Genomic DNA, 26,393 nt, shown 5'->3' with positions numbered 1-26,393 from the left:
CAGATAATCCGATTCTGTATTCCTCCACCCTACTTTTCCTTTTCAGTTGCTGACCCGAGTGACTGCAAGGCAGCAGGCAGCATGTGCCACCCTCAGGCCGAGTGTCTGAAGGTCAACAACAACTTCACCTGTGCTTGCCGCATGGGCTACCAGGGCGATGGTTTGCTATGCAGCGACATTGATGAATGTCTCAGTGGCCTGCACAGATGTCACGCACAAGCCAGCTGCAACAACACTTTAGGCAGCTACAGCTGTGTCTGCCTCAGCGGATACATTGGAGATGGCACCAAGTGTGACGACATTGATGAGTGCCAAAAAGAAAATGGGGGCTGCCATGCCAGTGCCCTCTGTAGTAACTTTGAGGGTGGGCGAAAGTGCAAGTGTAAAGTTGGCTACGAGGGTGACGGCTTCCAGTGTACTGATATTAATGAATGTGCTAACCATAGGATCTGCCATTGGAATGCCACCTGCACCAACAACCCTGGGTCCTATGTGTGTACCTGTAATGCTGGCTATAAGGGCAACGGAAACTACCTGTGTCTTGACATTGATGAATGCTCAGAGACTCCTTATGTGTGTTCTTCCTCACTTGGTTACAGAGGTTGCAAAAATCTTCCTGGCACCTACCGCTGCACGTGCAGCAGTGGCTTTGAAAGTAACGGGCAGAGCTGTGTGGACATTGATGAATGTGCAAAGAACATCTGCAGTCTATATGCAGACTGTGTGAACTCCATGGGGTCATTTCAGTGTACCTGCAACAGAGGTTTTGTAGGAAATGGACTGACGTGTGCAGACATAAATGAATGCAATGAAGATAATCAATGCGACCCGAATGCCGCTTGCATCAACAGGCTGGGGAGTTACGAATGCTCCTGTCTGGGAGGTTTTGTGGGAGACGGCCGGCTGTGCGAAGACATTAATGAGTGTGGAACACCCAACATCTGCCCCTCTACCACTACCTGTGTCAACACTGGTGGGTCATATTATTGCGACTGTGGCAAAGGCTTCATCTTTAATAACTCCAAGTGCCATGACCTGGATGAGTGTGTGGCAGGCCTCTGCAGCCCCTTTTCAACATGCACAAACTCACCTGGCTCCTTCACTTGCCAGTGTAAAGAAGGGTACAGAGGAAATGGGTTCACCTGTGTGGATGTGGATGAGTGCTCGCAGGAAAAGCAGTGCCACTCCAAAGCCCGTTGCATGAACCTTCCTGGCTCTTACAACTGCACCTGTCAGGTGGGGTTTTCTGGGGATGGGAAGATCCAATGCAGTGACGTGAACGAGTGTCTGGTAGATAATGGAGGGTGCAGAAACAAAGCTACATGTGTCAACAACCAGGGTTCCTTCACTTGCCAGTGTGAGTCAGGCTTCATCTTGGTTAACAAGACTCTATGCCAGGATATAAATGAGTGTAAGGAACTAAAGAGTCCGTGTAGAGTGAATGAAGAGTGCAAGAACACCGACGGATCATTTGAGTGCCCCTGCCTGGCTGGGTACTACCGCCCTGCCAGCAACATGGACTGCGTTGATATGGATGAGTGTAATGACAACCCTTGCCATATCAATGCCACGTGCCTCAACACCATTGGGTCCCACACTTGCACCTGCAAGCGAGGTTTTACAGCAAACGGCAGCCGGTGTGAAGATGTAGATGAGTGTTCTGCAGAAGGTACATGCCACCCACGGGCGCTTTGCACCAACTTCATTGGTGACTTCTCGTGCTCCTGTCAGCAGGGTTTCAATGGTGATGGCTTCTCCTGTGAAGATGTGGATGAGTGTGCGCTCTCTGATTCCTCCTGCCCAGCCTTCTCAAACTGTATCAACTCGCCTGGTGCTCATGTCTGCTCTTGTTTGAACGGCACAGTTGCGCTGAATGAAACCTGTGTGTCACCAAGTCCGCTGTGTGACCCTGCCTGCCACAATCATGGCCTGTGCCACCGTTCGCCTGCTGGATACCAGTGTGTGTGTGACCTGGGTTTTGTGGGTGATGGGCTGACTTGCTCCGACATAGATGAGTGTCAAAGAGAGAACATTTGTCCAGAAAACAACACAGAATGCATGAATATCCCAGGATCGTTTTCCTGTGTCTGCCAAAAAGGCTACGCTCTCAACGGATCACAGTGTTTGGGTAAGGGTGCTTTTTTATTGTAATTTTCGAATGCAAAACACTTTCAGTACCTTGGGGAACACTTTAACTATCAAAAATCAGATCCTTACTCTTAATGAGAACACTGAGAGCATTTTTTCAGAGAGCCATCAGTGACTGCTTTTAGTTTGGAAGGTGAGTTGAAGCTGATGCTACACATACTAGAAATGGCATGCAGGAGGTGGATTGAAAATATTTGATTATTTGATATGGCAACTTGATCTAATTGAATATACTGGGCATGCAGAAATCACAGGAACTATGAAGCAAGGAATGATTCTGTCATATAACTTTTAGATACACAGGAATACTGTCGAAGAACATTTTTGTATTTATTTTTCTGTTATAAAATGAAAAAAAAAAAATTCCTGCGGGGGTTGGGGGCGTAGACAGGAAAGAAGGGAACAGAAAAAGAGGGACACACCAATCACTCCTCCTCTCTATAAGTCAGAAGAGTTCCCACAGATTTTAATAAGTGATTTGTTGTACCTCACATCTAAATAAAAGCTTGCCTGTAAAACTCAGCTAACACGCAGGAAACATTAAATCTTTCTTTTGATGGGATGTTGTTGAACTTACTTATCTCCCTCCTTCTCTTCCTTATGTCTCTCCCTGTTTCTCCATCACCTTACTAGATGTGAATGAGTGTGAGACAGGACAGCAGGAGTGCAGTGAGTTTGCCCGGTGTGTCAACACAGTAGGCAGCCATTCCTGTTTCTGTTTCAGCGGCTTCACAGGGGACGGAAAGAACTGCTCTGGTAGGTATCATTTCCTCTTTATGGCAATCTGTTACATCAGCTGTTTGTTTTTTACTCCATAAGTGGACTCTCCTGTGAGCTCTCTTTTAGCACCATTTGGGGCTGTTTGCCTGACACTGTCCCATTTTGGATAAATTATAGACTTTGATGAGTGCCAAATCCAAAATGGAGGATGCCATCCAGTTGCCAACTGCACAAACACACCTGGATCTTTCTACTGTGCCTGTCCGCCTGGGATGGAGGGCGATGGCTTTGACTGCCAGGATGTGAATGAATGTGAGCAGAACTCCACCCTGCCACACAACTGCAGTGCCCAGGCCTCGTGTCGCAACACAAACGGGTCCTACATCTGCCACTGCCTGGAAGGATACCAGGGTGATGGCTTTGTCTGTGAGGATGTGGATGAATGTCAGCTGGCTACAACCTGTGGCAGCAACATGACTTGCAGCAACACCCCTGGTTCCTACAACTGCTCGTGTATCATGGACGTGGTGTACGACGAGGGCACATGTGTGAGTGAAGACACCTGCCTGAATGCTAGTAGTGTCTGCCATCCGTTTGCCGCGTGCCACCCACACCGGGGCTCCCTCTACTGCCAGTGCGTTGTTGGTTATGAAGGAAGTGGCACCGAATGCTCCGATGTGGATGAATGCGACCAATCGCAAAATCAAGCATGCCCTGCCTTCTCATTCTGCCTCAACACTAATGGCTCTTATGTCTGTGACTGCTGGGAAGGTTTTCAAGACAATGGGACACATTGTGAGGACGTGGATGAATGTGTGACAGGGGACTTCACCTGCCCTGACAACAGTACCTGCTCTAACACAGAGGGGAGCTACCGATGTACCTGTGATGCAGGCTTCTCAGGCAATGACTCTCTGTGTTTGGACATAGATGAGTGCTCCCTCGGCCTCATCCAGTGCCCTAATTTCTCCAACTGCCTAAACACAGTTGGATCTTTTGTCTGTGAGTGCTGGGAAGGCTACCAAGGCAACAACACAGACTGTGAGGATATCAATGAGTGCCTTCTCAACTCTACCTGCCCTGAGCATAGCACGTGCATCAACACCAACGGAAGCCACCTGTGCATTTGCGATGGTGGGTTCTCCAGTGTGGGTGATTTGTGTGCGGACATTGATGAATGTGCCGCAGCGGAGCCGGGAGAGCTTTGCACTAATGGCACGTGTATGAATGCCATCGGCTCCTATTACTGTGAATGCTTCAAAGGATTCTGGAGCAACGGGACAGATTGCATGGATGTAGATGAATGCTCAGACTCCCTTAACTCCTCGGTGTGTCAGCCCCATTCTACATGCATCAACATCCCTGGGTCTTTTCATTGCCCTTGTAATGAGGGATTTTTTCTGAATGGCACGGAGTGTCAGGATGTCGATGAGTGTCACGACTCAGATGGCACCCCTTGCCCTGAGAACTCATCATGTAACAACACAGCGGGATCCTTCTTCTGTCTATGTTATCCTGGGTACAGGCCCACCAGCCTGGACTGTGAGGATATCGACGAATGCAAGGACAACGCCACCTGCCGCCTTGACCAGGTGTGCACTAACCTGCCTGGAGCGTACAGCTGCTCTTGTCCACTAGGATATCACGAGGAGAATCAGATATGCGTCGACACCAATGAATGTGAGGATTCGCCGTGCCACCCCTTGGCGCGGTGCTGGAACACCCCTGGCTCCTTTTCATGCCACTGCCCCCTTGGATTTGCGGGAAATGGCTCATGGTGCAAAGACGTGGATGAGTGTGTCGCTCTGACCAAGCCCTGCCACCCTCTAGCTCGCTGCCATAACACCCCAGGGTCATTTGTATGTGTGTGCAATCCCGGCTTCGTGAGTGTTGGACTACTGTGCATAGATGTTGATGAGTGCCAACAGGCTGATGGACAGTGTCACTCTGCTGCCTCCTGCTCCAATCATGTGGGAGGGTTCAAGTGCTCTTGTGGTCACGGCTGGAACGCTACCAAACACAGTGGTCGTGGAAATGGAGGATGTGTTGACTTGGATGAGTGTGTGTCACCCACGACGTGTCCTGGGGAAACATCTTGCACCAACCTGCCAGGCTCTTACAGCTGCTCCTGTCCCGAAAACAGCACAGTGTGCAGGATGATGACTCAGAGGGGTTAGCTATGCCTTCCTAAATCACCTGTCTTGATAATCATACCTAGACATCTGCATGTGTCTGCCATGTTTTTTGAGTACTTTTTCTGTGTAATTATTGCTTTTCTTTGAATGTGAAAACTATTTTGAAAGATCACAAAAAAATCATTTACACTTGAGTCACCTAAGCTACATTTTAAAACTGATGTTTTGGTCCTTCATGGTTCCTCTGCTGCCTCACTGACTGACAAGCTAACATTCCCGTAAGACATTAAGCTACAGTTCGCAAAGCCCGCAACCAACCTTACCTTTATCCACAAGTGTTTTGTATGTATGGTATCAAATCCCAAATCCTTCATCACATAAACTCTCAGGAGCTTTGGTGTCATCACTATCCTACACAGTGTTTAGTGTGCGGATAGTTTTGTCCATTAGCAAAGAGGGCATCAATAGCCTAGCTTACAGACAAGGCAACTGGGCATCCAAATGAGAAGAATTTGAACAGATTATAACAAAACCAATATTATTATTATTATTTTTTGTTTTTCAAAGGAACAGTACTACGGAATTACTATACAAAAAGACAGCTTTAACAGTCCACATGCTAGCAGCTAAACAGGTTTGTTTGGTTAATGACAATATAATGTAGCTTATTTACCACTTAACTGTCTGTGCTTCCCCACCAGAGAGCAACCTGTACCCCTTCGGAGCAGAGGTTGGTGATAAAGGGGTCGAGATCGACACAGAAGATGGAAATTCCCCGTATATCACACCAACAATATTGTTCCCCTTTATGGGAAAATTGTACCACAGGATTTATGTGAGTTTCAAAGTGCATTTCACTGAAACATTACAACGATTAGAAAGATAGAAAGGAGTCCATGTTATGATATCTCTGTCAAGGTTGTATACTGATTATTTTTAAATAATGGGGAATGTTGAGAAATATTTGCATCCGAATGTTACATCTATCTTGGAAGAAATTCTTAAAACAGTGCAATCCAAAATGTCTCAGTCTCTCTTTGGGCCATGACCTAATCCTCAGGCAAATTAAATGTGTATCTTTTGGCTTGGACAGGATTTTAAACATAACCTCGATGGCAGAGATATCAGTGATGCCGAGTGGAATATGACAAACTGCTCGAGTGTGATACTTGATAGCACAGCAACTTTAACATGATTTATTACGCTTTACCAAAACAGTCTGTGATCCCCATGGGGCTTAAATGTTTCGCTTAAGGACAGCAGTAATAGTGGAACATGCTTCACTTCAATAAATTGCAAAAACAGTTCTCTCTCTTACTTCTCAGTTTTCTGATAACGGCCTCGTCCAGTTTCAATCTGTAGCTGAGAATGAGCAGCACCTGTTCCCGGCTCCTTTTGCAAGTGGTTTCCCTGAAGACATGAATGTGTCGCTTCTGGCTGTGTTTTGGGATGATGCCGACCTCACTCAGGGGGACGGACGGCTGTTCTATCAGGTCAGATGTCACCAGGGATCACGGGCTGGCTGGAGTCAAAATTAGACAGGAATTAGTTAGTTTAGTTTACTTAGTAAATTAATAGTGTTTTTTTTTTATGCAAACATCAGAATGATTCACAGCCTTAAGCAGCAACTTGTGCTTTATATTACTGTTCATTGTCTTTTGTTTCTCCTTTTTAGGAATATCATGAGTTGGATAAGTCAGACGTCTACTCCCAGATCGTGTTTAATCGTACAGCAGACGAGGTGACAAAGTTTGAGGAGCTGAGAAACAAGCCTGCCTTCAACCCTTCCTGGATCCTCAAGATCACCTGGGACCATGTGATGCCCGTCTCCTATCAGAAGATCAACATCTCAGAGGTACAATGATCCAGTATTGCGTTAAACTTTGAAAACAGAAGCAGAATTAATGTATCTAATTTTTCTGAGTCGGAGTCTATATATTTTTTCAGTACCAAAATCAAGACAAGTGTTGCAACATGTGTTAAATAATAACAGATTCATGTTTGAAGCAGTACATTGCAGAAATGACGGCTGGGCTTTTATTTTCATCTTTGAAATCTTAAAACATGCTCTGGGTTTTTTCTTCTCTCTCCCACACAGTGACTATTTAGTTTATATACTTGTATAATCCTGATACAGTGTATTAATTATCAACTGGGAATGTGACAAAATAGCTGACTAAATATCTGTGTCTCTATAGGATAAAACACACCATTAAGGATAAACAGAAGGATTCCTATCGTTGTTATTTGAAACCGAAGGTCTACCTTTCCCTCAAACCTCTTATGCACTCGTCTCAGTGAAAGGTGCGATGGAGTGTAACCGTTTGCTCTCATGCCTGTCCTACTTTGTAAGCTTTTGTTTTGTGCAATGTGAGGAAGTCATCCCTCCTAGAAGGCTTGTTCTGTTTTGTTAAACTTTGGTGCCACCTTGGGGCTGTTTCTCCCTGCAGGCCTCGAATGCAGGTTTTGGTGATATTTGTAGCCACCTGTCGGTTTTGTGTCTTCTTGCAATATCCTTTTTTTTTTTCCAAATCTTGTTATTATTGCAGAGTGAGAATTTGGTTAGAATACACTGAAATGTTTGTAAATTATACACAGATCGATTAAAGTCAGGGTAAATTATAGCAAAGACACTTAAAAGAGGCTTTCACTGTACTTGATAAGTGAAACAGGTCTGATTTATTATTTTCAGACTAACACTTTCCAGTGTATCCTGACCACGGATGGAACGCGTTCATTTGCCCTCCTGCGATATGGGGACATGCTTTGGGGTCCAGGCCAGCGGCTGTACCACAACGCTCTCATCGGCTACTCGGATGGAAAAACATCCTACAAAGAGACAACTGTCCCTCCAGAAAACCTTTTCGGGCCTGGGGGCAGATACCGTCCTCAGGAGGTGAAAGGGATCACGAGGCAGTTAGGCCAGCTGGCTTATGATCTGACTGGACCGGAGGGGTCCGATGTGGATCTTGGTATCAGGTGTCAGGCGTGGGCGATGAAGGAGCCTGACCCCGCTGAGTGGATGAAGGGGTTGTTTTCATGCCCCTGCACTCGCACCCAGGCTCTGGGGGACCTGTCATTCTTGCAGGATACAGCTGATCCGGGTTCAAGGGTGAAGAAGCTGAGGGGTCAGCGGTGGGGCGGCGCAGGCGGGCACATCTTCAAATCCGTCCTATCCAACAAGTACGGTTCAGGGAAGAGATGTGTGTATGAGCCGGATGGTCCCCTGCTGGCTGGGTACAATGAACGCTACTTCTCCGGACACAGCATACAAAAACATATCGGTAATACATAGTTTATTTGATTTGATTTCAGGTATTTATTATTTTCTTTGTATTTGATCAAATCCACCATAAAATTTTAATTTACAGTACAACCCTGATGGTGTCAAATATCAAGTCTATTAGCTATTAGGTGATGTTTCTATGATGTTTCATGACAGCATTAGTTGAGTCAAAGTCAAGATCTGCTGTAAATATGAGTCATGAAAAAGTCATGGCACCATATACAAAGTTATGTTTGAGGACCAAAGGAAGACCTAAACCCTGTCTCTCCAATCTGAGTTTTTTGATTTTAGAATTCAGTAATTCCCAGACACATTTGATCAGCTCATATTAATGACAGATTTTGAATGTTTTCACACACAGAAAAAGGTTTGTTCCTTAAAATATTCGTACAAATACTGCAAGATGTTACTGCCTTGCTCACGGACAAAGTTGGCAGACAGTAGTCTATCTGGGATCAAACCTGCAACCTTCCGCAATCAGGACAGTCTGACGACCACTTGACTTACTGTGTAAATATTTAATCAGCCGTCTCTCTCCAGATGAAGATCTCCTGCCCTTCCAGTGGTGTTGTATCGAGTCTCCTCTGTGCCACCTTTACCTGAACAAGAGACCACTGGACCGTTGCCAAGGCTACAGCTGGGCCAGCCATGATGGCTGCAACCCGGCTAAGAAGGCGTCACAGGGTGTAGGTGAGGGAGTCTCCTCAGTAAACAGAACAAGTTAAAACCTCCTCTATAGTCTACCTTTAATCAAAGAAGACTGTAGGGTGATGAAATCTAATTATCTCCGACTAAACCTCTCTTATCCGTGTTGCCGTTGCAGCCATGGTGTACGGCAGTCTCCATTTCATCACCTTCGACGGGACGGAGTACTCCTTCAAGGCCCTCGGAGAGTTTGTGATCCTGCGTCTCTCCTCCTCCACCGGCTCTAATATCTTCACCCTGCAAGGACAGACGGACAAGCAGCACACAGAAGCACAGGGGATCATCGAGTTCCCAGTGGTGGTGCGCATGGCTGCCTTCCACCAGGGCATCGGCAAGGTCAGGATGTTAGTGTGTAGAGGGAAGACAGTAGCTGTGTGCGTATTTCAGAAACTTTGTGTGTAAATTCCCTTCAGAAAAACAAGCCTCTTCGCCTTCTGTGTGGCGGCTGGATGAGGCGATATAACACTGCTCTCATGAAGAGCAAAGGGAGACAGCTTGCCAAATTTTGTCCAAACTAAACAAATAAGCTCACCAACGCTTCTAAAACGGACTAATTAATATGTTTTATCTTGTTTGTTATATCTGCACACAAACAGTAATATCAAAACATTTTGTACTTGAACCTGTAATTTCTCTGATATTCATTATTTGTTTGTTTTTTTCAGATTGAATGGAGATGTGAAAAGAGGGAGGAGGGAGACGGGCTGAAGGTGTTTGTGGATGATGTTGAGGTTCCAGTCAGAGTTGGTAATGATCACCACACACTTCTGGGCATATAATGGTGGAAGGAGGAGAACAACACATGTTGTTTTGTTGAAAAGCGATTGAAGACCAAAGTATCTGCCATCTTGATCATATGACAGAAGTATAATAACAGTATAATAGATAACTATGTAACATAACTGTGCTTTCAGGTGTCGCGCATGTGGGCGAGAAGGACTTTGCTGTGCGCTGTCTGTCACTGACTCGCTGTGCTGCAGTGTACGCTGGCGGCCTGCATGTGGTGGTGTGGCGGGTTGCAGGCCACAATCAGCTGGCGGCCATGGTGGAGGTTCCTCAGGCCTTCTACAACCGTACCGTGGGACTGATGGGTCTCTGGAGCTCCAACCGCTCCGATGATTTCCTCATGTCGGACGGCAGGCTCCTCCTCTCGGCAGACCTCAACCCCCCCTCAGAGGAGAGACTGCACGACTTTGGCTTGTCCTGTGAGTGGACCGTAGATCCACAATTACAGACCATTAGAGACATACAAAGTTTTCATGTATTCATAGCATGAATATTCAGGAGTGGAGACTGTTGGGTTCAAAAACTCTTTATTGCTGGTTCTACCCCAAGAGTTCTTCTGCGGCCCCTGTTGAGTATTTGCTATTTGAATACCGGGTCTATGACATCCACAGGCCACCATCTCCACTGGGACGTCTTTACATGTATTGTTACGTTGTGTAATTGGTCGACTCCCAGTGCTGAACATTTTGTGCCATCATCTAGCCAGTTTAAGTAGGGACAGTCCCTGACCCAACATCTATCCCTAACTCTGTGCCAATGTGTGTGTGTGTGTGTGTGTGTGTGTGTGTGTGTGTCTAGGGGCAGTTCCAGTCCCGGAAAGCCTGTTGTTCTCTCGACCTCCACAGGTTCCACTGGCGCCTGTCTCCTCTAAAACCCTGCTGGAAAGCATCAGTCCTGCTCAGGTGGAGGACCTGAGGAGAACCTGTGAAGGCAGCATGCAGTGCGTCCACGACACCCTCGCATCCAACAGCACTGACGTGGGCCTGCAGACTCTGGACGCCAAGAAGCAATATCAAAATCTGGCTCGGGTCTATGGTGAGATGGCCAAACTATTTTTGGAAAGGTTTTTGCGTTTCATCATTGACCCCATGCTAATTTGACGAGGTATCATTGTGTTCTGCCAGGTAACATGCCTCCGATAGTGACAGCGCCCTCCGTGATCCGCTGTAAGGTCAACTCAACTGTCAACATTCAGATTGATGCCGCGGACCCAAATGGAGACCCGATCACCTACTCACTGCTCTATCCCAGGCCTCCAGGGGCCTCTATAGGCAGCGGTGAGAGACACAAACACACTCACGCGGTTAATCTCAAAACATCATACCTAAGAGATCACTCCTCCTCCATCGATGTTACAGATGACATTGCGGTTTTCGGCAGATTGGACGTTGTAGAGCTGAGTCAGTAGATGGGTCACACAGAGAGAGACATGCAAAGGCCCACTGAATACAAAAAAGACTGGCAGAAGAATATGAAAGGAATTTTACTAATGCTATCACACAAAATATTATTCAAACTCAAATTACTCATATGTTCTTTTTCTCAAACCAAAGGAAGACAACAACACGGCTTTTTACAAACCCCATCATGCTCTTGTGATGTTATTTTTCATATGAATGTGATTATGTATGAACATGAGCATTGTGCCGGCTCTACAGTACTGTTATACGATGTTCCGCTCCAGGTGACGGGCTCCTGACATGGACCCTCCTCAGCACACAGCCTGTCACACTGACCATCAAACTCAGTGACAGGCTCACCAGCTCTCTGTTCACCCCCGTCCTGCGCGTCTGCAACTGCCTCAACGGAGGGACCTGCCAGTATGGCAGCATCTCTGAAAACCACCAACAGGGAAAGTTCCAGGTGAGTTTTGAGATGCTCTCATCCAATGCACGGTTCCCTTACTCTGCTCTGCCGGTAATCGCCTGACACAAAGCAGTCAGTTTTAAGTTGTGTTCTCTTGGTGAAGCCTTTTAAGCAGCAGACATGACAACGGCTCATAGTACTCTATGCATGCTAACAGAGGGTGCTTCAGAGCCTCTGAAGGTGCAGCATGTAAGAAATGGTAATACACTGTACATTCATTTTCAAACACCAAGCATAGGAGGCAGATTATCACCATGGTAACTGCTAACTGCTAACTGCTGTTAGCTAGTAAGGTCAGTTAACCATGACTCTGCCTGGACTTGGTGCTCAGAGCACTGGGGGAGTTCTGGTGTTATTTGTTATCAGATCACCTTTTAAGGAACAAGGTGGCAAGGTGCTAGCTGGTTGGCAAGCTGACTACAATAGATGTTTTTGCAAAACAATATATAACATCAAAACTTTACATCCTGCTGATCATTTCAGTTCATTTGTGAATATAGTAAATAAAAATTCTTAGGTATGGCACCTTTAAGCATACTTTTATTTCACAACTCCTTGCTCCACCCACATGCAAACCTCAGTCCAACCCATTAATTCGGGAAAAAGGTAAAGTAAACTTGCCATGCTCAGCACTTATAAAAAAAATAGTTTCATTTCATGAATTATTAAACCGAGATAAGTCGGAATCGAGCTGGAGAGAGGCATTAAAATAACTATAATAATTTTACAGAAATCGTCAATCAGATGAGATCATCAGCGGGAAGTGTATTTATCATCATTAATTTGAGACTGTTTCAAAACCTGTTGAAAGTTTCTTGTGGTATATTTGCATCTCTCATCAATCATATATTTTAATATTTATGTATGATAAGATGTTCGTCCCATGGTTGGTTTTCATTCCTTAAGGGGTCATTGTACCTGATAATAACAATAACTGTATTAGGTGATTTGGGAAGGAGAGGGAACGGTATTTTTGGATTATATTCAGATCATAGTGTGGGACAACTGGTGTCTTTTCTGAATTGATGAAAGCAGTTTTGTAATCTTTCGGTCCCTTTCTGTTCATTCCTCTTCCTCCCAGGTGGTGGGCTGCATGTGTCCGAAGGGCTTCAGTGGAAAGTTCTGCGGTAACACTGATGACGTGTGTCGAGGCAAACCCTGTTTCCGAGGGGTGGAGTGCCATTTACAGTCCAAGCCCGGCCAGTTCACCTGTGGAGAGTGTCCTCATAACACTGTGTCCGCGGGAAAACAGGGATACAAGTGCTTTGAGCATGGTCTGTAGCACATGCATGATTTTTGCACGCAGGATTTACACTGTGCTGTTTGGAGAAAAGAAAAGGACCCCATAAGCTGTAATTACCTCATTCCCGTCTCTCTATATACCCACTCAGACATGTGCAGCCCTCCATTCCCCTTCCCTTGCCACAAAGATGCCGACTGCCGCAGCACCAAACACAACTACACCTGCACATGCAAGACTGGCTTCACAGGAAACGGACAAAACTGCACAGGTACTGAACCTCCCAACACTTCAGTATGGATGATAGCATGTTACTTTACAATGTTTTCACCACACAGCTGTCTTTGTCTGTGTTGTAGATATAAACGAGTGTGAGGAGCTCGCAACGTGTCCCAACGCTAAGTTTGAGTGCAAGAACAAGCCCGGCTCCGTCGACTGCTTCTGTAGATACCAGAAAACCAAGGACACTGATCGATGTGGTATGTGGACAATCGTCCTTTTTTTCAATTCATCTAATGTATCTGGCCAGAATGGGACTCTTCAAGATAGAAACATCACCATCTAGAGGCTCCGAGGAGCTAAAATCTACTGCAAAAAAAAGTTAAAAGTTACTTGATGCCTTCCATGTTGTGTTGACGAGTCACATCGAGGGATTCCTTTGTATTTTATGTGACTTTCAACGAGAAAACAAAGAAACAAAAACCAAACACAGTTAATAATACATATTCAAGATGGTAGTTTGTAATCATGGCTTTAAGATGACCTTTCAGGTACAACTGTGTTATATATTTTCTCCTTCATTCAGGTCATGTGGGATGAAGGGTTGCAATAGGGAAAAATCATGTGTTGTGAGATTCATGTCACTTGGGAAATAAAGATGTCTATGACTGTGGAATTAGTCATTTGAGGGTTAAAAATACTGTCTATGTCTTATATTTGCATTTCACTTTCTTGAAGGAAGAAATATGGCTTATGTGAGGAATCCATTTTTGTTTGTTTTTTTTGGGTACTTTCATGTTGCGCACAATAAAAACTGGTAATTTCCACGACTTCTCTTGCAGATGAAAGCAAAAGACGGCTCGTTATTCCCTTGAGCAGAACTGTACTCAATGTAATCACTTCTTTAAATCTGTACATTCAAAAGTCCAAATAATATCCACAAGAGTTAAACTGTGCAGCTCTACTCTTTATCTGACAGCTACCTTAAAGTGTCTGTCAAGTGTAATAAAATCCCTGGTGGGTCACAACATGAACTTTTACGTGCATTACCAGTTGCACACACACATAAAATATAACTTTCATGACACCTTAAACTTGAGTCTGTTTCCACTTTAAGTGAGCATCTTATCTGAAGAATGGCAAATTATATTGAAATGATAATTCATATTCAGTCTAAAATATCTGAATTTAGCTGTGTGGGTGTAGTTTGTCCTCTGCAGCAGAGCGAACATGTCCAATGAATATTTAATTCATCTTTGACTGATGTGTTTCTCTGCAGGTGACTCTGCCAATCCTCCAGGTAAGACTTTCCTTATGCGTCCATCTATAGATTCATGAACTTTATCACAGCTTTGCTCTTCCTCTGGTGTTACCATGGCAAACGTGCCCATACATGGTCACAAGAGGTCATCACACAGATGTTGCTGCTGTTCTGTCTCTGCAGGGTGTAACGTATTCAACGTCTCTGTGGGCTGGAGGAACGACAGGTCTGACGGACTCAAGCAGGTGTGTGAATGCCAGTCATGGTTAATTACATATCTATTAGTGACATGTAGAGGTAGTAATATGATTTCAACAAATGCTAATACTTCATAATGCTATTTCGACTTCTCCCTCAGCTGGTGGACATTCTGTCGCTGGGTTTCCAAAATAAATTCTACAATGCCAGTAAGAAGGACCTGGGGCAGAGCTCCAGTCCAGGTGTGGCTGAATATCGCATCAACATGTCCAGTGACACGCCTCACTGGTACATCAGAGACTACCTGGCCCGAGTCAGCACCCACTATGACATCAGATCCGTGGAAGTCGATGGTAAACTACCAGAACCCTAATACTTGCAGTGATTTTTTTCTGCATAGTAACTATAAATAATATCATATATTGCACTGTTTCACTTACAGATCTGGATGAGTGTAAGGCCAAGGAGGCGGCGTGTGTCCATCCTGCCCTCTGTGCCAACACGTATGGAGGCTACAGGTGTGTCTGCAACGGCACGACTGATGTGGACGAAAGCCAGTCCTGCGTAATAGGTGAGCAAACTTTACCTCCATCCTGCAGGCACGGCAATGACTGTGAGCTAATAAACCGTCAAGATCTATTTTATAACTGAGGGCGTGACCCATAAAATGCCTCTCAGAAATGGCTTTCATAGCTTTAACAGCGTTGGTGACAATGTAGGTGATTTAATAGAAAATCATTGCACAGTTTCTGTGATTCACTAACCTGCGAATGACATTTTAACATTTATGGCGTCCTCTCTCACTCTGCACTCTGCATTTCGTGACTGTGATAAGAGCCTTTATTAAAAATGTTTGTCGTGACTTTGTTTGACTCCACCCTCTGCAGACAGAGACCAGGTGAATGATAAGGAGACAGACCTCGTTCTGGGCCTGGTCCTGGGCATCGGCATCCCTCTGCTTCTGCTGCTGCTCCTGGCTGCGCTGGCCTGCTTCTGCTGCTGCAGGAGGACTGTCACCGGAGAGTGAGTAACAACAACAGCACATTAACTAGAATTTAAATACAATTTTGACTTTATACACAACATGCATGACTTTTTAATGACTGATTATTTTTGAAAGTTTATAACAATGCTATATGCTTTATCTGGTAATGTGAGGGGTTAAGCCTCCCAGCCTGCTCACAGACTCATCATGACCACCCCAATATATGAAACATGTTTGATATTTACAATTTAATATCTGGATGATTACATCATTGCATTTCACCAGATTTGACACTAACCTGCCAAGTTTGAAGTAGATCTGAGTGAGATATTTCTTGCATTTTAGTTCGATTATACAGGTTGTTTTAATCAAAGCACCTGGTGATGATATTCATCTGCTGTTTTGTGTAGATAATTAATATATCTTAACAGAACATCTTTTTATTTTGAGTCTCAAATCATCGATGCAGGCTTGAAAGGTGTTTCTGAAACATCTGTAACTCTAATCAACTTAAAGATACAATGGTAGTGGTGACCCTGTTTTGACAAAAAAAAAACAGAAACAATAAATATATACAGCCATAGACAATCCTCAGCCGGATGATTATTACATTTTTCCTCTTTGAAACCATAACCTATATTCCAATAAATCAAATTTTGGCCAAATTTTATGTAGCCTATGGCTATGGAGTCCTTGGAAGCAACCACTTGGAGCCTCCAAGAAAGCCATCGACTTGCTTTTGATTGTTGTATCAACATTACTTTTTCGTTTGAAACGTTTTTCACCACACTAATGATATGGATCTAAGAATAGAAATGCTGTCTGTTCATTTTTCATCCATTTAACAATTGAGCACCTCACATCAGACCTGTTTTATGGCATATAATGAGTGGTACAGCACAAGTCTATGTTTGTAGCTTTGCAGGCCTTCGAAACAATGACGAGACCATCATGGTCCACTAAAACGCTAATGAATAGAAAAATGTGTTTAGGTGGGTCAGCAGCTCTTTTGGGCAGGGTTCAGTGCAGGTCACCACAAAATGTACTGCTGCAGAGAACTGCACACACACACACACACACACACACACACACACACAGAGACAGAGGGAGAAGGAGAGTTATACACTCAGTATTTCAAGGTACAGTAGTCAAGTAGGTCTGCCCAGAGACAATCGTTTACAGCAACTTGAAGGCTTTAAATCCTGTCCTCTGTAGTGCTGCTGCAGCACTGTCTTCTAGTATTTAACTTCTCAGTCGGAGGACGGACTGCCCACTCTCTTACTATATTAAACAAAAACACTTCCTACTAACAGCTTTGGTCCGAGTTATGAAACTGCACTTGGGTAACACTGTGGAATATTTACAGATGGAATATACAGTAAACCAATCTAATGATGAGGGTAACACATACAGAATAGAGATGTTGTTCACAGGAAAATGGCTAAAACAGCATCATTAAATCATGCAGTCTAAGTTCATCAGAGAGTACTTTGACTGTCAGGAAACATGCTTCAGGATGTCTTAGGCCCAAGACAGCCAGGCTCTACAGATGTTGAATAAAATGGGCCAGAACACTGATAACCATCCCAGATAAGCATCCCAGCTACAGTCTGTCTGACCTGCTGCCTGAGTTATTATCTGCGGTCATACAACCAGACTACAGAGCAGCTTCTCCCCCCAGACTGTGAGACTCCTGAGGTCATCCTCAACACTCACCATAAAAAATATTTAAATTTTTATGGCTTCTTGTTTATTCATCCATTGATATAATTTCTGATTTGTAATGAGCATAAAGCAAATACAGCTGTCATTTGGTTATACAACCCTGTGTTGGAACATAATAAATAGATATACTTTGTACCAGGAACTTTGCTTTCTTGCTACAAGTCAGATGAGAGAATTGATACGACTCTGTCATTATGATATATGTGAAGCAGCAGCCAGTTAGCTTAGCTTAGCATAAAGACAGGAACAGGGGGAAACAGCTAGCCTACCTCTGTCTCCACGTAACAAAATATGTTAAACACATTTTATTCTTTGTTCAAAACTGTGTAAAAATGTGTAATTGTGGACTATTTTCTGAGCTGGGAGCACTAACTTCTATGTTGTGTGGATAAAACGAAGCTATTAAGTGATAGCTAAATGGTTACCTTTGAATGGCGCCAGTCTTGCTGTTTTCAGTTTTTATGCTATGCTAAGCTAAGATAAGCAGCCTTATATTTACTGTGCAGATGTAAGAATAGCATTAATCTTCTTATCTAAGAATGCTACTGAAGCTGCTGTATGTGTTGCTGTTAGCAATAGACCTTCCTCCTCTCTTTTATCTCAAGGCAGCTCTCTTTGCCTTGTTCTTTCCTTCAAGCAGTTTTCTTCACTTTGTCACTTCACTATTTGGTCGTATGGCGCTTCACCGTGAGCGCTGAAATTGGTAAATTTCCCTGTTCCACAACTGTCGGCAAACAAGAGAATCCTGCGTGTTCATGAGCAGACAGGACTGCCTCTTTATGAAGTTCTCTGTCCTGATTGGATAAAGTGTGCAGGGATACCAGAAGATGTATTTTTGTATTTACTACAGACAGTAAGGAGAGGTCATACATGAGTTCCCGACCAAACTGACCGACTGACTGACTGAAACATCAGTCAGGATAAAGAGATTGGAATTACTTAACCACACTAGTGTCGGTGGCACGTACAGTAATGCCATCATAAAAAAATCTGATCACAGCTGGATTTAAAAACAAAGCTGAATGCACCATGTTGACTGGAAATCTGCTGTAGCTGCTTAAGTACATCTAATATTCAGATGTGTACGTGTGTGTGAATGTGTACAGCAGTGTATCTGCGCATCGTAATAATGATAATGTGTCCTTGGCTCTATCTAGCATGTGTGTGCAGATGTATGGCATCTGGGCCAGGTGTTAGTGGGCAATAGAGACACATAATCCCCCTGATGACTGGCCTGCTTTCTCTGCTATCTGTCAACTAGACCCTATGGATATAATGGCCCGGGTCAGCGCCAGCATTGTGGGATTATGTTGTTAGATTAGAGTGAATGAGCGAACAGCCCGGGTAGAGGTTTTGCTGTTGTCTTTCAACGAGACAGACAGATAAAGACACTTGGATTATATGGTATGATATAACAGTGCTGAAAGTCCCAGATGTGTGGGATATGATGTTTCCTTTAATGTGTTCCAGTGCTCCTTTATAGCTTCACACTACGTTTTCACGTTGTTTCGCAGCCTTCCGTCTATAAAATACTTTAAAATCAGTGTATTTATAAAATCTGAGGACGTTGGTTGCAGTTTGGCCTGAGCAACATTTCACGAAATTAATTGTAATCAAGGAACAAATAAAGGGTCTGAAGAGGTTTGAACAGCCAGTGGGCAAGTGGGATGATACATGGCACACCAGGTTGCACCATCTGTATCTCATTATCAGAGAGGACGTACATATTTGCACAACCATAATCATATGCAATCCAAGACATCTGAGCTGCGAATCAGACAACAGTGAGTCTAGAGGAGCGTCGGGAATGTGTACGTTGTGCTTATAATCAGCTTTAGCCCCAGATTTCAGCATCTTTCAACACTCAGAAAATCTAGGCTAGAGCCCACATGAATATTCGTGGGATATTTGAGTCACTGAGTACTCCACAACAACCGCTGCCCATCCAAACATTTCCATAAAGTGCCGAAAACTAATTGTTTACTGTATGGAGAATTATAGACAGACAGAACTAATTAGAGCCAGGAATTCAGTGCGAAAGGTACAAAATGTGCAGAAACGTAACTCCTGACATTGAGAGATGTGGTGCATCAGCACTAGGTAACATTTTTACTGCACATGAAGATCCACATGGTGCAAGCTACACTTACTAAATGTTTATTCAAGTGTGTTATTAGTATACATGTCTTATACTAAAAATAACAGGATGCCTTTCAGTTCACTTTTTATGTTCTTATCAGAGACAGACTTGACAAAATTGTGCTTTGGTATACCTGGGTTGTACTCACAAGTATTTATACTCTTAATCTTTTGCGTCAAGATATACTTAAGAAAATGTGCATTTGTATGTTCCACTGGTGGTGTATATAAGAATTAAGTCACTTAACTACTATTAAACAACTAATACTTAAAGCTCAGTTAAATGTATATTTCAATGTACATTATTACTGTTGGGAATTATACCTGAGCTTTACTTAAGTCTTGAGTTAAGTTGTTATTCATATTAATTATTTACATATTTGAAATTTAAACTACAGCGATTTCTTGTGTGCTCCCACATTCTGATTATCTTATGTGCTTTCTTCTAGCCTCCCCCACTTGTTGCCAGACCACATCCAGGAGCAGTACAACCCTCCGCCCTTCAACTACAATGACCCTGCCCTGCACTACATCACCCACTGCAGCCCACGGATCATAGACAACATCACGCCCAGGCAGCGCCACAGATAGCGCATGCTAAAACCACACACACACGTACTAGCATAGGTGTGAGTTACTAACACAGATGGTAATGAGCGCACACACTTGCACGCAGAAATGCACAGACTTTCAAACAGAGTGCAAGCACCTTTGAAGCTGCTGTATTTGTTTTAGAACGACAAGATGAATGACTCTAATTTATATCGTAACAACTAACTTTTAAAGTCAATTATTCGCAGTCCTCTCTGCTGAGCGATGGACCTGCCGAGTTTGAGCTGGAAGATTTTTCGCCTGGACAACAGTTTACAGCTAGTCTGAGCCAGCAGAACTCGAGCAGCTCTTGGCTGGAGATGGTGATGAAAAGTAAACCACTGCAGTGGTCTTTGGCTTCCAGCTGATACCAGGCCAACAGCCTCTTTTGATAGCAACATTAGCATTTGCCAGACTACCTGGCGTCAGGCTACTGCCCTCTGTACTGTCTTATTTAATATCAAGGTTGATATGGGTCTAGTCATACACTGTATATCATCCATCTCTAAAAGTTCAGTATCACTCATAATCACCAGCCCATCACTGAATTTATGTGTCATTATTTTGTGAACACTTGCAAGCAGGCATCACTGTTCCCTAAAAGCATTTTTCTCACTTTAGAATTACGCTCTAAATTAATGTTGATTGCTGGATTGTGTCCCAGTTCATTTACCACAGCAGAGTAATTCAGTGTTTCAACAGGCAGCTTTCTTTTCTAAAGCTGGACCGCCACTGCAAGTCAAAAAAAGTTGTGTAAATATATTGTAAATCATTAAAAGTGCCACTTTAGCAACGCTGTGCTGTGGTGGTGTTATTTCAAGAACAAAGCCACTCTGGTGTTGGTGTTGTAACAAATACGTCACTTTATCGGTGGGTGATGTAATTGTAGTTTAAGGTTTAACTTTATATTGGTCAACAGTATCAAGTGTCCTTGAGCGAGACAGTCAGTCTTTATCAACTCCGGGGAGTTTCTCTCTGCCTCACCCTGACCTCACAACTCCCACTGGAGAGCAAAAACTGAATGTCACATTGACCTCCTGTAAGCTCATACATGTCAGGCTGAAGCTGCTCATAGTTCATAGTCCTGTGCGAGGACTCTGTCTTTAACAGCGATCATGCCCAAAGTACCATTTTCAGCTGTTATTCTGTGGGCAGAAGGGAAAAGCCTTGCACACTCTGAAATCAAGGACACCACTACATCTGCTACAGTATTGTAATCTTTTTTTTTCCATTCACAGTGTGAGTGAGTTTTTAAAGATTATTCTTTCATCTAATCGTGTTAGAGGAAGTACACCACCCTCTTACTCAAGTAAAGGTAACAATCACGCAGTGTAAAAATACTCCATTATGAGTCATACATTCTAAATTTGACCTACACATAAGCAAATGTATATAAGAATTATTATTAGCTCAAGGTTCTTTTACTGTTCTTGTTCTTGTTCTTGTACTTATAATCGCTGGTGGTCTCTCGCCTTTCAAACATCATGAGAGAGCCACTGCATTAAATACATTATATTACTGGATCTTTATTACTGGTGCGTTGACAACAGCAACAATTTTAATATTATAGCTGGTCAAGATATCAACTTTTAACTACTTTGTTCACTGGTTGTGGATAATTTAAATAACTGGGAATTTCTTTAGGAATTTGCACCACTTACAACTAAGGTGGGTCTTTTTAATTATCATTTATCAATCATCATTTTGTTATTATCTTGTCTTTGAGGTCCTGTGTTGTTGTGGGGCCCCAACATATTGCTTTAAGACTTAGTTTACATGCTCATGTATGGCATATTTTATTTAACTGCTTTAAACTAACTGACACACAAAAAAACAGGTAGTATTTCCACACAGGAGTACTGATTAGTTTCTAAATAGATCGATGTATCGCTGCACCCCTATTAGTTCCTGGTTCTTGCGCATACAATAAAAGAGGTCAAACAAAAATTCTTTGTCCTAGGACCCCTAAAATAAGTTCACCCACCATGCTGTTGGGTATTGCAATGTGTGATGATAATGAAAGTTAATCAGTGTTTTCAAAATGAAAATGGTAACATTTCCTGTGGGGGATGAAGTATTCAGATTCTTTACTTTCCTTTTTTTTTTTTTTTTACGAGTGAAATAAGCAATACCACATGGAAATGTGCTTTCAAAAAATAATCACATTCAAAATGTACCTCACAAATATTACCAACAGAATGTACAAAGTGTCAAACAACATGTATCTTTTTTGCACCTGCAATAGAGACATGTGATAGAGTATAAGTGTAAAGTAGCACACAAGTAAAGTACAAGTATTGTAAAATTGTACTTAAGTACTTGACTAATGTACTCAGAGTAATTACTGTTCTTGTGTTTTACTGCTCCCTGCAATTTCTCCCCCAGCCACCAGGTGTCATAGCTGAGTGTTCCACACAAGTCGGATCAATCCCATTTGTTTGTGAGGAAGGTTTAAGCAGAAACGCAGCGCTCTCACAGCCCCTAACGCACACACAGTCACACACACACATACACACACACACAATGACAGATGACTAGACACCTGCTCTGCAGCCTTCATCTGGACGTGGCCACAGCATGTGGTGGAGCTCGATGCCCCCCTGCAGAATGAGATCATCTGAAGGGGGGCGCGGAGTGAGGCAGCCCTGCAGGTCCCTGCCACTGCAGAGACAGACCTGGCCTACGCTACAGCCAGGGTCAAGGACGGGGCGCTGCTAAAACACTCTGCCCTGTCACTTCCTTATTGTGGTTGCGCACTTAAGTACTCGTGCGCACACACTACCCCTGCATAACCTCTGCAGTGCCTTTCCATCCCCGTGGTTTCACTTTCTACAGGATTGATTGAGAGCGCAGACTGAGATTGAGGCACAGCATAACATACAGGATTTGTAGGGGAAATTTCTGGAAGGAATAAAAAATCCACAAGGAGTAGAGTTCCCTGACACCTGTTATAACACAAAGACACAGCTAACAGTGAACGGCAGCCGCCGAGGATGAAATCACCTTGGCGAGCAAGCTTTTGTAGTGCCACACTTCGGGAAGGTTCCAAGGAGCACTGTTTCATGTGCTGCTCAAGTCTGCAGTGTTTGAACTCCAGGTCCACACTGACTGCAGCAGACAACCTGGAGGCAAGCCAGTGAGCGAAAGAGGGAGTAAGGGAGAGTGACAGAGTTAGAGTCAGAGAATGTAGCGAGAGAGAGGGAGAGAGAGACAGAGAGAGAGAGAGAGAGAGAGAGAGACAGAGACAGAGAGAGAGAGGGAGAGAGAGAGAGAGGAGGAGGGAGGACAGGAGGGAAATGAGAAGTGAGAGAGCGAAGATCAACAGCAGGGATTCTATTTGACAGCCAGTAAGTGGTTTTGTCCCTCAGATCCCCTCAAATAAAACAACTGACATGTGCAGGTTTGGGAGACGCTTGATGATCTAGAGCCAGGCCCAACAAACAGAAGCACGTTAGTGGGATAGAGACCTAAGTGCATGCTTAACACTATATCCATTTCATCACAACATGATTGAAATAGGCAGGGAATAGCAGGCCTGACCAAATCCTCTTATCCGATTTGAGGCCATTAATCATTCCTGCCTCATGATGTAATTTTGGGAAACATGTCATTTCTCAGTAACAGGTAGGCCAGAATACGGATGGGATTGGCTCATGTGCAGCTAGCCTGTTGTTGGACCTTATACTACTAATGCCCTTATTGCACAGCTGTAAAATTACTGATGAATACAAGGAGCGGTTTGCTGCAGGCTGTCAACTTTGCCCATTGACTGGGCCACAACCTTTGGCCAGCGTATGCTGGGAAACATTTCAGCTCATCAGAAATTCTTCTCAGATGTGGCCGAAATTGCCTGGAGGTCATAAAAAATACATGCGCGCTACCCTGTTGTATTTACCATCAGTGCATGTGTTTAGGATTATCTCACATACACAAACACACACACATATGATGGATGCGCAGGCAAAAGCAAACAGATGCAGACAGACAATGTAAAGGTCTTTTTACCAATAGTTGCTTGACATCCATGACGCACAAACAACTGCCATTCTCTCCCATGAAAGGCGATCCGCTCCCTTGGCACGGAACCAGCAGGTGCATTACAAAGCCTCATTCATTAATAATGGTGTCCGCGTCTTTCTGTTACACAGGTAAACATCTTCTCATATTTGTCACCATCCCTCAAAGTCCTCACATGAGACAAGGCTACACATGTTTTGCATTTTTCTTTAAGCATTCTAAATGAAAGTTGCTTTTTTCCCCCCAGAGCGTGATTGTGCAAGAACACCCCGCCACACCGCGCTTCCACGCTCTGTATCTCACGTGCCGTGTGCCAACCCGACCCCATTGCCAAAAATTGAACTGACCCACATGGTAGATTCTTCTGCAAAGGGAACAATGCTAACTGCTATCAGCAGGAGTGATGTTACAGGCCACTGGGAGGTGACATTAATGAAGACGAAGGGGCGCCTTCCACCCTGCTTCTGCTGAACTAAAGTGACCTTTGACCCCCTGTGGTATAGAAATGAAAACTGCCGTTTTATAAGAATGTTCCGGGTTGGGCTGTGTCCGATAAGGAGTCATTATGTGAGGTGGTTACATATTCACAGAGCTGATAAGAGCAGGTGAAACATAATAGGACTGGCAGTGGTTTGAGCATGGTGCGTATGTGCTGGGGTCAATCTAAGCATATAATAACACAACAGACTTAACATAACACCCAACATCCATAATGCAAAATCAACACTGTAACACATACTGTATTGTTCTCCATGAGTTAGGCCCTCTTCGGCTTCCATCATGGAGATTGGTTTCAGGTTTTATAGACCATTAAGTCATGTCTCCTGGGTTCCAATATTCCCCATCCATATTAACATCCAACCTAAAATCACCTTTGCCCTGGAGCAGGTCCTCAGAGACGTGGGGATCATTGAAGGGCATGTCATCAACCACCAAAACAGCTGAATCTGCAGATTGGATAAAGTGCGGCTGTATAAATTGGGCAGGAGGGCAAAGTGGAGAGCTACTCTGATTTTGAAATATTTATGACCCAACCGTAAACCATTGTCTCATTGTGTAAATAACGGCTTTATTGGAGCTATTCACCATGGATGTTCCATAATAGATAGATAGATAGATAGATAGATAGATAGATAGATAGATAGATAGATAGATAGATCTCATTGTGCCTGAACAGTATGAACACCAGTCTCAAGGAGTGCGGTTAAGTTTGTGGCATTAGTGTTTTCAAAGAGGCAAAAGGCAAATCTATACACCTCCACGTACAGTTATTCACACATGCTCCAGCTTATCTAGTTCTTGTGACAGGCCTTTGTGCTGTCACCTTTGGAATAACATAATCTGCACGGTGACAAAAACCCTGTCGCAGAAAAACAGATTTAAATGAAAAGAATCCAATGTGCTCCAGATTAGGTAGGTTGGGAAAAAAGCCTGGCTGATTCTAAAGCTGCTCAGCAGATCACATGGCACAGGCAGCATCACCTCTGCGAACAGTGCAGATGGAAGTGGGAACCACTTTGGATCCTCGTTTCTTACATCTACATGTGAGATATTGGGCTTTGCACAATCCCTGCTCTCTACTTATGGTGTGACATCCGTGTCTAATAATAAGAGAGGCAGTAGAATTGGAAGGAGAAGGGGGGGCTGTTATGGGACATGGAGATTCTAGTACATTCTCTGACTGATTCTCCAAATCCTGCTCCTTGTGCGTCCCCCTGTCCACCCTCCTCCACAGCATCTCTGGTGGGATCAGGCCAGAGACAGGTGGCCACTGGGAGACAGGGGAGCAGTCAGGCATAAGCAATCAGGCTATCAGATACTCCCATCCACACCAGCAGCACAATTAGACCTGAGAATCCACAGTGATCTGACAGAGACGCCTACCACAGACCCAGTCACACATCTAAGCGCACGCACAAAAACACGGTCACACACATGCACAAACTAATGCCTATTACGAAACTATTACACCCGAACCCTTCAGCCCTGACACTGCATCTCATTATGCATGAAAAAAAAATTGCTGTTATGAAGACTTGCACAGCAGACAGACGCAACTTTACTCAAGAGCCGCACTGAACTCCATGACAGCCCGTGGTAACCTTATGACAGCAATTTTAGAGAAGTGCGGGTATTAATATGCTAATGACAGCCCAAGTAATGGAATCAGGAATGACAGAAAAACTGTAGCAACAGGAAATTCAGGAACTCGTGTAAGCAAAAACTGGGTCAGTGAGACTCCAGTTACAAGTACGAAACTGTGCTGCTGGTAGCTAATTACTTATCAAAACTATCTTAGAGGGTCTCCCAAAAGATGATGCCCATATGTATATACACTATGCAACAAGCTTGTCTGCTCTGCCTGTGGCACT

At 43.9% G+C, this 26,393-nt stretch overlaps 1 protein-coding gene across 1 annotated transcript; it reads left to right on the top strand.

Moving 5' to 3' along the window:
- The first annotated feature begins 81 nt into the window (after positions 1 to 81).
- si:ch73-105b23.6 (fibrillin-1) lies at positions 82 to 20,793 on the top strand. Its single transcript, XM_037124760.1, has 23 exons — positions 82 to 1,669; positions 2,782 to 2,904; positions 3,046 to 5,040; positions 5,705 to 5,838; positions 6,329 to 6,496; positions 6,679 to 6,858; positions 7,696 to 8,287; positions 8,830 to 8,979; positions 9,113 to 9,330; positions 9,660 to 9,741; positions 9,909 to 10,199; positions 10,579 to 10,815; positions 10,905 to 11,057; positions 11,465 to 11,643; positions 12,728 to 12,920; positions 13,038 to 13,157; positions 13,246 to 13,365; positions 14,385 to 14,405; positions 14,550 to 14,611; positions 14,725 to 14,917; positions 15,007 to 15,135; positions 15,452 to 15,587; positions 19,863 to 20,793. The coding sequence occupies exons 1-23, from the start codon at positions 82 to 84 to the stop codon at positions 20,002 to 20,004; spliced, it is 7,206 nt and encodes a 2,401-aa protein (XP_036980655.1). The 3' UTR covers positions 20,005 to 20,793.
- Positions 20,794 to 26,393: the final 5,600 nt, after the last annotated feature.

This window comes from Acanthopagrus latus, chromosome 15 (assembly GCF_904848185.1).
Source record: "Acanthopagrus latus isolate v.2019 chromosome 15, fAcaLat1.1, whole genome shotgun sequence".
In the NCBI taxonomy this organism is placed as follows: domain Eukaryota; kingdom Metazoa; phylum Chordata; class Actinopteri; order Spariformes; family Sparidae; genus Acanthopagrus; species Acanthopagrus latus.
Note: the sequence above shows the minus strand (reverse complement) of the source record. Positions and strands in the feature narration are given on the sequence as shown.